Source organism: Pocillopora damicornis, chromosome 6, assembly GCF_964200805.1.
Source record: "Pocillopora damicornis chromosome 6, jaPocDami1.2, whole genome shotgun sequence".
Classification (NCBI taxonomy): Eukaryota; Metazoa; Cnidaria; class Anthozoa; order Scleractinia; family Pocilloporidae; genus Pocillopora; species Pocillopora damicornis.
In genome coordinates, this window is record NC_142675.1 from 21,431,978 (window position 1) to 21,446,421 (window position 14,444).

General features: G+C 39.1%; 1 protein-coding gene and 1 non-coding gene across 2 annotated transcripts; both read right to left on the reverse strand.

The window, feature by feature from the left end:
• Positions 1 to 1,593: 1,593 nt before the first annotated feature.
• On the reverse strand, positions 1,594 to 8,006 carry LOC149044412 (uncharacterized). The gene is made up of 6 exons (XM_089210861.1): positions 7,949 to 8,006; positions 5,035 to 5,251; positions 4,141 to 4,262; positions 3,513 to 3,549; positions 3,039 to 3,159; positions 1,594 to 2,712 (listed from the first exon to the last, which is right to left on the reverse strand). The coding sequence occupies exons 1-6, from the start codon at positions 8,004 to 8,006 to the stop codon at positions 2,194 to 2,196; spliced, it is 1,074 nt and encodes a 357-aa protein (XP_089066987.1). The 3' UTR covers positions 1,594 to 2,193.
• Positions 8,007 to 12,382: 4,376 nt separating this feature from the next.
• Positions 12,383 to 14,227, reverse strand: LOC113678705 (putative skeletal organic matrix protein 5). The gene is made up of 2 exons (XR_016187383.1): positions 14,192 to 14,227; positions 12,383 to 13,865 (listed from the first exon to the last, which is right to left on the reverse strand). It is a non-coding gene; the product is annotated as a putative skeletal organic matrix protein 5 (transcript).
• Positions 14,228 to 14,444: the final 217 nt, after the last annotated feature.

Below are 14,444 nucleotides of genomic sequence, written 5' to 3' on the forward strand. Positions count from 1 at the left end.
CCCCGAGACTGAAAGTGCTACGAAAGAATTTGCAGAGAAGTATCATCCGTTGAGGCAAAGGACAGTTCGGGAGGAAACTACCAAAGACAAGGCAGGGGCTTTACCACCGGCCGTCTACACGAATAAGCAAGATTCCACCAAAGTGGACTTGTTGACGGGACTAGGGAACGATTTTAACGCCGGAGATCAGCCGGAATAGAAAAAACAAAAAACATGTTTACAGAAATCGAATCTTCTCACAGCAGATGTTAACATCAAACAAGTAGCAAATGCAAAAAACAAACCTTGAGAAACCGCCGTGTCTGACATCAGAGCAGAGAACTGAAATAAAACGGAATAGAAAAAAACAAAAAACATGTTTATAGAAAGCAAATCTTCTCTTCAGCAAGGGAAAGAATCCCAGCTTTGTTTCAAATGCGATTAGTGACCAGCTGCAGTCAAGATCTAATTTTCCTGTGAACATTTCCAAGGCGCTGATTTCAACCAATATAATTTTTAAAATGATTGCACCTGCTTCGAGCTTTCTGACGTGCAAATCAATGCGGTCATTGTTTACTCAAACTTGTCAATAGAAACAAGTTTTCCTTGTATTCCTTCCACTTAAGAAAGTGAGGGAAGAGGTGGGCGCTTATTCAAAAGGGGGGGGGGGGTTGGGGGGTTAGGGAGGGCGCTTTTTTGACATTATGAAATAGGTAGTAGGCACTTTTTTGGGGAAGGGCACTTATTAGAGCGTGGGCGCTTAGTCGAGGAAATACGGTGTTCATTATTTTTAACCTTTATTCCGAGCAGACATCATCTTATTTAAAGTATCTGATTAACTCTTGTATTTGGCACAGTGAACCTTCAATTCTAAGATTACTCAACTATATTCTAACTCTTTTAATTGCAAAAATTTTACATAATTATGAATTTGAATTAGAAATCTTGATTCTAGTTGTATTGTCTTACTGTGGCGTTTCTAATATGGTGTCTTGGCGCCCCTCTTTTCAATTTATTTTTATTCAAATATTCTTTTGCCTAATTACTGTAAATATATTAAGAATCATATTTGTTCACTGTAGCGAAGAAACGAATATAAACGATCCTCGCAGCTATGAACACTACTGCAATAGTAATTCAGGCCCGTACTGGCTTTGAACCCATGACTTCTGCGACACCGGCGCAACGCTCTACCAGCTGAGCCAACGAGCCAACTGGGAGTTGGTCATTATGTTAGATCCAAATAAACCATTCAAGTGGTGAACAATGACTTACTTTTTTTTCATTTATTTTATACCTATTGTTATCAAATTATCATATGCGCCTCTTCTAACTTTTGTGGAGAAATTGCAGTACAATAAGGTTCTTGTGTCGCGAGGCCCCGGTTGTTCGAAGATCGGATAACGCTATCCATCAGATAAATCTCTATCCGGTGGATAACGCTATACGTTATGCTATCACTTATCCGCTGGATGGCGATTTATCTGTTGGATAGCGTTATCCCCCCTTTATACACCTGGGCCCTGGTGTTAGGTATACTAAAACGTCTTTAAAACTGATTACGTACTTGCATTAAGGGCTACTTCACAAATCTTAATGATTAATAATAATGAATAATAGTTGTTATTATTAGTAATAATAATTAGCAATAATTAAACAATAGTCCACACTTTCTATCAGTTTACTGGCTTAATAACTCACGTGGGATGTTGGAGGAGGAAGAGAGGTTTGTAAACTACGAGCCGAAGGTTGTCAAAGAAATATGCAGAAAGCAAAACAGATAAAGCTCAATATGATTCGGTCAGCAAAGGCCTGTTTGTGGTAATGTTTAACGAGTGCCTGAAAATGTTCTCGTGTTGCTATCCTGGCTTTACTTCCTTTTTAAGATTTAAACATCACAGTAGTTTTAGTAACCAGTCGACTGAATTTCCGTAAAAATGAGGGCTCAAAAAGTTGTACAATTGGAACATATGCAGGTAAAGTCCTAATTCAAGTCTCTTCTCGTCTTCACACCCGCCGCATATTGGAAAAAAATCAATTTAGAAGCCGAACTAAACAGCAAGCAATCTATCGTCTCCTTAGCAAGTTCTCACTTTGGCGTTTGAGGGAAGAAGAGAGAGGGATGGATAGATGGAAAAGGACTCTTTTCAGTACCCCACCTCCCCACCCCCAGTCTTCGTGAGTTTTCTAACGTAATACATGGATTGAAAGAGTTTACTGCACCAAAATATATCCCATAGCTTTGATATTTCTGTCACCGCTATCTGAGGAATGAGCTGCTACGTTTCCACATGTAATGGAGTTATCAGGATATCCTCCGGTACCAAACCCAATTCTGGAGTCACAAGAGCCACAATCGTTTTCCTGATTAGCTACATAACCAACTCTTGCTTTAGAAGGATCACTTACGGTACATACAGCATTGAAGCCCTCCTTGTTACAGCCCAGTTGCAAAGAGCCCTCCGCACCAATCAACTTCTTCCACCCGTTACGACCCAGTGAAGTAGCGTGGTATGTCCCATCAGCAATCAGAGAGTACAGAGAGTTGGCCTGCTTGTTAATGACAATAAACCTGAGCTGTCCACTTATCTTCATACCGAGACATATCTTGGAGAAAAGTGTGTTCCAATAGGTCGGTAACTTGGTCTCTTCTGAGTCAAACCCAGTCCTCCCGCCGGTGATGTTGTATTGGTTTTTATCACTCCAGTAGTGAGAGTCATAGTGAAACGTTGCCTGAAAAGAATTAAGAGGATTTTATTTATCCTTAAACATAAATAACACGATGCATCACCGAGGCAGGACCCTCATGAAATCAGAAACACAGTTCGCGTAAAAGCCATCAATCTATACCCTACTTGCAGGTCCTTGCAGGCGTTCTAGATATCAGGGTATTGTAGCCCTCATGCTAGAGGAATTTCTGCAAGCAGGGACCGCGATAAGAAAATGGGCGAGTTGCTACGAGATTCTATCGTAGTTTCGACGCTTCTGAAACTTTCTTGCTCCCGCTTCATCACCCGCAAGAAAACCCCGCCAAGAATATTCCGCCTTATGGGGCTTACCTTGCTGCCGTCAATCTTCATTAGAGGCGTCCATCCTCCATCTCCAAAATCCCCCATCTGACAGAGAACTGTGATTGGTTTAGAGTCAAGGTCCAGTGGAACCAGTTGACTGGCGTTTGACCTGCTTGATACGAAAACACCCATTCTTTATCATATTATCAGAGGGGGTAAGTTTCTAAAGAAACTGTGGTGCTGCGTCGATGGGAGAGTATGACAGGGTAATTTAGTATTATCAACTGAGTTGATAACGTAAATAGGCCACCGTAAAGGGTTTCAAAGCTGACGTTTCGAGCGTTAGTCCTTCGTCAGAGCCCTTCGTCAATTGCTCGAAACGTCAGCTTTGAAACTCTTTACGGTAGCCAATTTACATGATCATATTAGTTTCCGGCGAACATCCTTCTCTTGACGTCGAAACTATTCGATAATTTTGTCTTTATTTTATGCTCGAAAAGATAATCATTTGGTATCACTTACTTGAAAAGGTTGTAAGCTTCTTTGCAGGACCCAATACCTAAATGTAAAGAAAAAAAAAAGTCAGGTGTTTGAGATATTTAGGCTCCATCACAGTCCAGTAGGGGACACAAAAGTAGAGTAGTTGCACATTTTTGTATCAATCTATTAGCAAAATCTTTGAGCAATAAGAGATTTTAAATATTACTTTGGTACCAGTTATAATTTACTGCCGATGGAGGGAGGGGGGGGGAGGATTTTGGTTGTGGCACGATGAAAGTAACCCTCCCCCCTCAGTCAAGGCTCTGCAATATTTTCATGTATCCGCTCTCCTCAGTCTCCCTGAAAATCATGTGATCCTCCAAATCCTCCACTCCCCTACCCCGTGATAAAAAATAATAACTGGTGCCTGAGGAGAAGTTGTTAAAAAGAAAAATAAATATTCAGTTCCCCACCTCAGACCTTTCGATTTCTCCGTCAGATGCTTATTTAACCTGAACATCGACAGATTCAACATCTTCATGCATTCCATTTAATATTTTTTTTGTTATATATTTTCGCTAGCTATTTTAGAACATTTTCGAGCCGCAAGGTTAAGTAAAAAATTTATAGCAGTCACTTGTGAATTATAGTATTTAATGCCATGCCAAACTTTTCACCTTTTTCACAATATTCTCCTTTGAAGCCTTTTGCACAGCGGCATCCGAACGAGCCATCTCTGTAGTTTGTGACACACGTAGCTTCGTGTTGGCAAGGTGACGAAGAGCAAGGTGACTGTAGAGAAACAAAGCAGGAAAATTTTTCATGTACTTTCGATAGGGAATACATGAATCTGCCAATCTGCGTTATTCAGTCAATCCGATCCGGATTCATCTTAGTATAAATTTTTCATGATAGCATCTGGGCTTTTTTATGTATTTATTTTTTTTATTATCATCTACAGTATTAAGATTTTTGCTGAGTTTACTTCCTTTGCTTGTATTTTAGAAAGTGGCTTTGTGAGATTAAAAAATATATTGCTAAGCCGTTGGGATCTATCAGTCTGGAAAGGTTTTCTAACTGTTTCGAACGTTCGCAGAAACTGAAGCAGTCTGTCGATAAAACATTTTAAAACAAAATCGACTTAAAGCTGACCAAATACTGATGATTTAAACAACGATCCATTCTTTAAAGAAACAGAATCTGGTATCTTGACTCAAATTTTCAACCGAGTCACATGTATTTTCTTAGTCTGCCGACGTGCCTGGGAAACAGAAGGTGGTAAGTAAGATAGTGCGCGGCACGAGAAAGTGTTTGCAAGCTTTACAACATGCCATGGAAATATACGGCTGTCACCACGATAAATACGGCAACAGACCGACACCATTTGCAGTGGCTTTTACCTGACTGCCTTTTCTCTACGATCTTGACAAAGCTTCCAAACTTTTAACACGTTTAATTGTCAAAATTAAGAGTGTTTCCTACCTCAATGGCAAAATGATGCGAACTTTTATTCCCTTTATACTCTGTGGAGTTTCTGAACTTATCAGATGACAACAATTCGCACCAAAGTTTTCCATGGGCTCCTTTGAAGGCGGCCAGGTTTACAGAAAAACAGAACGGATTGCTGAGACATTCTAACGTGCAGTCAAATACATCAGACACTGCCACTGTTCCAACAAACGGGACATTCAAGTGATGAAACTCGTGTTTAATGAATGTACGCTTCAGGAAGGTTCTTGTGGAGGAGGCGAGGTTTCCTTCGCGAAACACAGGGTTTGATTCTGTAACAGGAAAGAAGAACAGTTTAGTAATAAAAGGACATGATGGCACCACTCACAGGAGGGAGTGGGGAGGAAGGGACTTGCTGGTTACAAGAATGGATGAAGTGGCCTATAGAACGCTACCCCCCTCCCCCATACCACTCAAAATAATTAATGTATAATGCATATCATAACTGTGGGACTCCAGATCTTATGAATATTTATTTAGCGAAATCCGCTAATGACCATTTTCCTATGATCAGTGGTGAATCAGCTTCATTAAATTACAACGTTTGAGGCATACCCTAAAAAACAAAACTTTTCAGGAATGGTTTCAAGGCCGATCAGTATCAGCCTTCCTCCTTCTCATTCATCTCCTCCCCTTCCCTCGCAGCTCTTTTCAATAATTTCGGGGTGATCCCTGCCTGTCTACGACTAAAACAAAATTTGTACTCTTGCCGTATTAGGAAATTGCATTGTAGAGTACATCGAAGAGGTAACTGATAATGGTGGAAAGCATAAGATATTTATAAAATCGATTGATGTTTTGAAGTATCGAGAGCTAATATAAAGCTAATCCATGCGTTTTTCTCTCGCTTTGTTTTCGGGACAGTGCTCAGTTCTATGCCAGAATTGTTGTCAGAGTTATCAGCTGATTAAACCTGTAAGATATTTTAAGTGTTTTACACGATATTTAGCCCTCTAGTAAAATATTAAGATATTTAAAAACATTCTGAGCATTTACGGAACGAAAGGTATGTGACGTTTGATTAGAGACCGAAACGTGCCTTTAGATCATACGAGACCAAAGTAAACAGTCTTTAATAAATAATTTTAACTTCCCCATACATTTTTAGTTCTAATTGGAGGTGAATTTTGTCAGCTCCCTCGTTTTTATTTAGCAGCTATCCATTCCAAGTACCTGAAAGGTTGGAGAAATCTTGCGATACTTACTATGGTACCGTTCTTGATTTTAGAATTCATAAATTTTGCCAATTGGAAGCAAAACAGTTATTATTTTTAATAGCTTGTAGCTGTCTTAACATCTTGGGTCACTTGACTTCCGCCAAATTTGATTAACAATTTTCCTTCACTGTTGGATAAAATCAGGTGATATTTTGCAAGATAAAGAAGGATAACATATGAAAAATTTATTTTGATAAAAAAGAGAAATTCACTTCGTTGAACACCTTAAACGATCATATCGCAGATAGATTTTTCGCAGCCATTTCAACAAACCATTTCGATTTTAATTTATTCAATATTTGTTCAGGAACCTCTCAACCTCTCAATTGTCTTACCTTCTCAGTTTTCAACATCTGCCATATCATTTTCCATAAATATACGAGCATTTTGAGTGACTTAAATATATTTATTAACTGAGGTAACATTTCAAAATACATTTTGCATATAAAGTCACAAAGCTTTAAATTGTAAACATTTCTATCTATTCGGTGCTGTAATGTTATCATTCGTTTCTGTTTCTCATGATTAATTATCTAACTATAACATATTGCTTTCAAAAAAGAAGAACATCAATCAATGATCTGATAGACAATGGAAGCGAAAGTTTCTGCGAACCCAATTTTGGAAGTCTTTTATAACTTATTTTGAGCAAAAGCATGGCAAGGTCGAAAGCCTGTAGTTGACCTGTGTAATTTTATCCAGGTTTACAGGAGTGTAGCTGTTTTTTTGCCTTTATTTAAACTGAAGTCGAATAAAGGCTTTTTCAATTAATGACTTAGCTTAGTCCTGAAAACAATTTTTCAATGTGGAGTGATGGAGCGTTAGTCGCATTTGACCAAGTTGAAGTGCTGGACGTTAGAGGGCAACAGATTGAATTCAACTTTGCAACTTCCTATCAGAAGATGTATATGAAGGAAGTTAACTAAACGTTGATATTGTGCCATTCAATAGCGTCCTAGCTTATAAGTTATCAAGTAAATTGTCAAAAAAAGTTTCTTTAAAGCATTCAACGCCCATCACTAGCCAAGTGAAAATATAACAAAAAACAAAGACTGATAGAATTCAGGGAACATCGGACTTCTATCAAGATTCGAAGTTCAATTACTATGAATAAATGAGTATTACCAACATCAATGTTCTAACACTGAAAACAAAAAGAGATACGCATTAATGAACGCGTCTAACAAACCTTGTGAAAAGGCTGGATCTGGAATTAGAGCAGAAAGTTCAAATAGGAGGGGATAAAAAAGACCAAAAAACATGTTGAGAGGAGATCTCGTCGCTGATGTGAGATATTTAGCCTTGCCTCGATGAATCTGACTTTTGAGAGACTGAAATGTTGACTACAACCAATAGAATTTGAGCGTATCCAGCTGCTCCCTATTTTCTGACGTACAAACTAGCACTTTCTTTGGTTTTGCAACAATGGATGTCTTAGTGTGCGAGAAAAGAGTTACTAATAATAAAGGAAGTGTAACTTGATAAGTTTTCCCGTTGATAAGTTTGCGACTGCAGTGTCAATGGAAAAAAATTCGAGTATATCAATGCCAGTTTTGTTGTTTGGGAAGTTGCTATTTCAAGAAAAACTGCCAACGAAAAAACAATTGATAGTGCAAATGACTTGGCAAGAAGTAAAATCAGAAGGTTTTCGTGAATCTCTGCGCTTTTTTAATTTTTAATAGGTTGTGATGATGGGTTCCTATTTACGTGTTAACTCAATAATTTACTAAGAGAACTTTGAAATAAACATACCGTGTCCGTGATCACACAATATGGTTACCACTTTAAACTTTTTAATCATCTGTTGCATTTCCACAACCCAAAAATTAGGATATCTAATGAACGCGAGTGTGTTTCGTGATTCATGAGCCCAAGTGATGTCTTTAAATTAAAATGTCTCGAAGGATTTGATGTGCAGAGTTGACTCAAAAAATTTTTCATGATAAACAATTTTCGACTTACAAACTACTTATCATTTGCCATCCGAGCTGAAATAGTCCCAAAATTACCGAGAAAGCTTCTTTCGAAAACAAAAAAAAATCGGTTTTAGATTCATTCGTGGCTTGTAAATAAAGAGATCGACATCTAGCATTTGCATTGGAAATTATCCGTGGCGTTTCTGTAAGACTTGCGAGAGCAGTCTACTTTATTATCGTGCGAGTTGGATTTCCTTCAGCTCAAGATCAAGAGAATATAAAGGTTCCCTTACTTTTAGTTGTCAAAATTTAAAGGATCTACCCTAAACTTCAAACAGGCAAACTTGGTTATTTCCATGTATGACTGAAGTATCAGTCAATTTGGTTGCCAGCTTGTCAATCAACAGAGGCAAATAAATGACTGTGTTTTAGACTTTTCGATTCATCCAAATATTTGATAACTTTGAGGTCAATTATCTCCCCTTGCTAGACAGCTACAACAATAGCTTTAATTCCCCTTTATAATCCATCATTTCATCTCTGAAAACCATCAAAAAGATTTTTGGGTACTGTCGTATTTTTGTCTTGGATGCGTTTTAAAATCTGCGACTGTGACAAGCTTCACCTAGCTACACCTGTCACACAATTCCGGTCCTAAGCGGTCACGTGAGCAAATAAAACTACATTCTATATCTCTTTATACAAGATAGTTGATCAAGGAAGCCAAGAAAATGTAAACGACTTTCGAGAGTTTTGTTAGGAATGGAAAATTTCACATTTAGAGAGATGTATGTGGGCGAAATGTTGATGGAAAAATCGTAGCGTTTCTTTCTTCTGTCGTTTATCACTTTGGAGAGTTGCTGAAATCAGCAAATATGGCTTTTGTATGGTACGAAACACTCATTAGTCTATGATTTGATTATTTATTAGCATTATCGCACAGATTACAATAAGGAATCTGTGAGAAGAAAGGAGATTTTAAAGTGACCTGTCGCGTGCTTTTTGACTTTTAAGTTCCCGTGACACAACTTCGACTTTTCCAGACTGTGCACCTTGCTCATCGCGCTTTTTTTTTCTAGTAACCTAGAAAAGCGAGATCATAAAAATTTTCTAGAAAAACAAATACGCTAGCGCGCGCGCCAACTTTGAGCAAAAATCCTATGAGCCTCCTTTACAATAAACACATAACAAACCTTTAGCCGCTGAATTCGGAAACTAGAAGCTTGTCCAGGCTCGCCCTCCATTAGAAAAGCCAACTTCTATCTGTTCTGCAAGTGAAAACATTCTGTTGTGTGTAGACGATCCTCAGAAAGGAATTATTCAAGTAATTTTACATTACAGTGGAGTTGGCTTTGCCGGTTCAAACTCGTTACCTACCCGACTGGCATTTCGAATGTCATATTTATGGAAGTTCTCACATAAAGAGCTTACTTTACAGCATGCAGTCGGTCTAGACGGTGGCCTTTGCGTTTACAACCCTTTAAGCTTAGAAGTTGACCTACTTCTACAGAACAACTCGGAGTCTTGTAAAGAAATCAGAAGACTTTTATTATTTGAAGACGGGATAGCGTTCACTGACTCAGGAGATCGAAAGGTAAAGTTCTTCCGTCCTTCTGAGAAAAACGTTAAAACCTTGATGTGCTCTGGTCAGGAAGGAGCAAGTGATGGAACGGATGAAACATGTTCTTTTACGCAAGTTCATGGCATCTGTTCTATGGAGAAGACTCTATTCGTATCGGATGTTGCTACAGGTTGCATAAAACTAGCATCGAAACTCAGTGGTATTGTGTCGTTCATAAAAGTCCTTGGAAGTATCTATAACAGTTTTGGTATCAAAGCCCAAAGCATAGGAAAAGCACACACGTCTCTTCAAGATGCCGTAGACAAAGTATCGTATGTGACAACATCACAAAGACCGTTTCTGAGGTGAAACAACGGTACAGTGTAAGGGAAACCAAAGCAATCAACGGCCCTGAAGGAACTGCGTCTAATAAACCTCAAGTCTTACTTGAACGAAGAATGCGCCGCCTGCGCAACATAGCTTCAATTGATAACGGTTTTCTCGAAGACATTGATTTGCACATTTCTCACAACAGTTGTGGAAAATCTAAACGCAGTTTCCCATTTCAAGCACGAGACCTTTACCGCATTGCAGTATTTCCAAGATTTTGGAATAATTAGCGAGGAGTCGTTGAAGAGAGTAAGAAAATGGGCAGCCAGGTATTTTACTCATGAAAAATCCTACTATCCTGTCCCTCACACCAGCACGGAGTTTGCAAATGTGAACTTTGTGCCCCCCCCCTACCTTCAGAAAAGATCAACCCCGAGACTGAAAGTGCTGTGAAAGAATTTGCGGCGAGGCATCTTCCGTTGAGGCGAAGGACAGTTCGGGAGGAAACTGCCAAGGACAAGGCAGGGGCTTTACCACCGGCCGTCTACATGAAGAAGCAAGATTACACCAAAGTGGACTTGTTGACAGGACTAGGGAACGATTTTAACTCTGGAGATCAGCCAGTAGGGCTCAGCAGCGCCAAAGGAGCCGTTCAAGCTATTTCGAAAGTTGGGAATGTGACATGTGTCACATTGCTGACGACTACGTCGTTGAAGTGGCAGTTGCTGAGGTGCGAACATATGCAAACGAATATGACACGGACTCAGAAAATGACTTTTCTGACCGAGAGGATGAAGGTATTACCCTAACTACGGTTTCTGATCCGGGAGGCCAATTCGTGCCCATTTTCGCTTGGATTTTTAATTACCTAATTGGAAAAGACACCCTTTAAACACAGACTGAAAGTCATTTGGAAGTTCTCAGAATTATTTCATTTCAGAATTGAGAAAAGAGGAGTTCTTTTTGTATCAATTTTCGACTTGATTTTAGAATTTACGCTCTATGTGCCTTTTTAGCCAAAAATAGGGTCGGAAGTAATAACTAAGTCGCTAAGTCAATTAATAACAGTCTTTTAACTAACAACTGACAAATGGCCCAAAAATCTAACTGAGAACTGATAAATGGCCGAAATTTTAACTGACAAGTGTACCTCCCCCGCCCCTCATCCGGACCGTCATTAAGGATTTAGCAATATTCATGCAAACCTTCAGAATCATCGCATTGAGAGATTTTATGTATTATACCTATTTTGGTGAAAACCAAGAGAAACCTTGGGAGGGGGAGGGTCAATTTACCCCGGAAATCATGTACCAAAATATGACACTTCCCAATGTTAACGAATGATAACAGAGAAAAGTAATATTCAGATGTTAACATCAAACAAGTAGTTAATGCAAATAACAAACCTTGAGAAACCGCTGTGTCTGACATCAGAGCAGAGAATTGAAATAAAACGGAATAGAAAAAAGCAAAAAACATGTTTATAGAAATCAAATCTTCTCGTCAGCAAGGAAAAGAATCCCAGCTTTGTTTCAAATGCGATTAGTGACGAGCTGCAGTCAAGATCTTATTTTCCTGTGAACATTTCCAAGGCGCTGATTTCAACCAATATAATTTTAAAAATGTTTGCAGCTGCTTCGAGCTTTCTGACGTGCAAATCAATGCGGTCATTGTTTACTCAAACTTGTCAAGAGAAACAATTTTTCCTTGTATTCCTACCACTTAAGAAAGTGAGGGAAGAGTTGGGCGCTTATTCAAAGGGTGGGGGGTTGGGGGGGGCGCTTTTTTGACATTATGATTAGGGAGTAAGCACTTATTCGGGGAAGGGCACTTATAAGAGCGTGGGCGCTTAGTCGAGGAAATACGGTGTTCATTATTTATAACCTTTATTGTGAGCAGACGTCATCTTATTTAAAGTATTTGATGAACTCTTGTATTTGGCACAATGAAAATTCAATTCTAAGATTACTCCACTATATTGTAATTCTTCTAATTGCAAAAATGTTTACATAATTATGAATTTGAATTAGAAATCTTGATTCTAGTTGTATTTTCTTACTGTAGCGTTTCTAATATGGTGTCTCGGCGCCCCTCTTTTCAATTTATTGTTATTCAAATATTCTTTTACCTAATAACTGCAAATATATGAAAAATCATATTTTTCCACTGCGGTGAAGAAACGAATATAAACGATCCTCGCAGCTATGAACACTACTGCACTAGTAGTTGAAATAAGACCTGAAAAAAATTCAGGCCTATACGGGATTTGAACCCATGACCTCTGCGACACCGGTGCAGCGCTCTACCAATTGAGCTAACGAGCCAGTTGGGAGCTGGTCATTATGTTGTATCCAAATAAACCATCCAAGTGGTGAATAATGACTTAATTGTTTTTCATTTATTTTATACCTATTGTTATCAAATTATCATATGCACTTTTTCTAGCGGTTGTGGAGAAATTGCAGTATAATAAGGTTCTTGTGTCGGACGTATTTCTTTGTACAGTCCAGGCCCCGGTTGTTCGAAGAGAGGATATCGCTATCCACTGGATAAATCTCTATCTGGTGGATAACGCTATACGGTTTGCTATCACTTATCCGCTGGATGGCGATTTATCTGTTGGATAGCGTTATCCCCCCTTTATACAACTGGGCCCTGGTGTTAGGTATTCTAAAACGTCTTTACAACTGATTACGTACTTGCATTAAGGGCTACTTCACAAATCTTAACGATTAATAATAATGAATAATAGTTATTATTAGTAATAATGATTAGCAATAATTAAACAATAGTCCACACTTTCTATCAGTTTACTAGCTTAATAACTCACGTGGGATGTTGGAGGAGGAAGAGAGGTTTGTAAATCACGAGCCAAAGGTTGTCAAAGAAATATACAGAAAGCAAAACAGGTAAAGCTCAATATGATTCGGTCAGCAAAGGCCTGTTAGTGGTAATGTTTAACGAGTGCCTGAAAATGTTCTCGTGTTGCTATCCTGGCTTTACTTCCTTTTTAAGATTTAAACATCACAGTAGTTTTAGTAACCAGTCGACTGAATTTCCGTAAAACTGAGGGCTCACAAAGTTGTACAAATGGAACCCATGCGGGTAAAGTCCTTATTCAAGTCTCTTCCCGTCTTTGCACTCGCCGCATATAAGAAAAAAAGCAATTTAGAAGCCGAACTAAACAGCAAGCAATCTATCGTCTCCTTAGCAAGTTCTCACTTTGGCGTTTGAGGGGAGAAAGGAGAGGGATGGATAGATGGAAAAGGGCTTTTTTCGGTACCCCACCTCACCTCCCCCAGTCTTCGTGAGTTTTCTAACGTAATACAGGGATTGTAAGAGTTTACTGCACCAAAATATATCCCATAGCTTTGATATTTCTGTCACCGTTATCTGGGGAATGAGCTGCTACGTTTCCACATGTAATGGAGTTATCAGGATATCCTCCGGTACCAAACCCAATTCTGGAGTCACAATAGCCACAATCGTTTAGATTGTTAGCTATATAACCAACTCTTGCTTTAGAACTATAACTTACAGTACATACAGCATTGAAGCCCTACTTGTTACAGTTCAGTTGCAAAGAGCCCTCCGCACCAATCAACTTCTTCCACTCGTCACGACCCAGTGAAGTGGCGCGGTATGTCCCATCAGCAATCAAAGAGTACAGAGAGTTGGCCTGCTTGTTAATGACAATAAACTTGAGCTGTCCACTTATCTTCATACCGAGACAGATCTTGGAGAAAGGTGTGTTCCAATAGGTCGGTAACTTGGTCTCTTGTGAGTCAAACCCAGTCCTCCCGCCAAGGATGTTGTATTGGTTTTTATCACTCCAGTAGTGAGAGTCATAGTGAAACGTTGTCTAAAAAGAATTAAGAAGATTTAATTTATCCTTAAACATAAATAACACGATGCATCACCGAGGCAGGACCCTCATGAAGTCAGAAACACAGTTCGCGTAAAAGCCATTAATCTATACCCTACTTGCAGGTCCTTGCAGGCGTTTTAGATATCAGGGTATTGAAGCACTCATGCCAGAGGAATTTCCGCAAGCAGGGACCGCGATAACAATATGGACGAGTTGCTAAGAGATTCTATCGTAGTTTCGACGCTTCTGAAAATTTCTTGCTCGCGCTTCATCACCCGCAAGAAAACCCCGCTAAGAATATTCCGCCTTATGGGGCTTACCTTGCCGCCGTTAATCTTCATTAGAGGCGTCCATCCTCCATCTCCGCATCCGAAATCCCCCATCTGACAGAGAACTGTGATTGGTTTAGAGTCAAGGTCTAATGTAACCAGTTGACTGGCGTTTGACCTGTTTGATACGAAAAGAAATCCATTCATGATCATATTTGTGTGCGGTCACAAATCTTCCCTCGACATCGAAACTATTCGATAATTTTGTCTCTTTTTTATGCTCGAAAAGATAATCATTTGGTAT

Bases quoted from the DNA above. Each gene is read 5' to 3' on its own strand.
- LOC149044412 (XM_089210861.1), bottom strand. From the start codon at position 8,006: ATGCAACAGATGATTAAAAAGTTTAAAGTGGTAACCATATTGTGTGAT. The intron at 5,252-7,948 runs GTATGTTTATTT...TTCCTGTTACAG, and splicing joins ATTGTGTGATCACGGACACG to AATCAAACCCTGTGTTTCGC. The intron at 3,160-3,512 runs GTAAGTGATACC...CGTATCAAGCAG, and splicing joins GAAGCTTACAACCTTTTCAA to GTCAAACGCCAGTCAACTGG.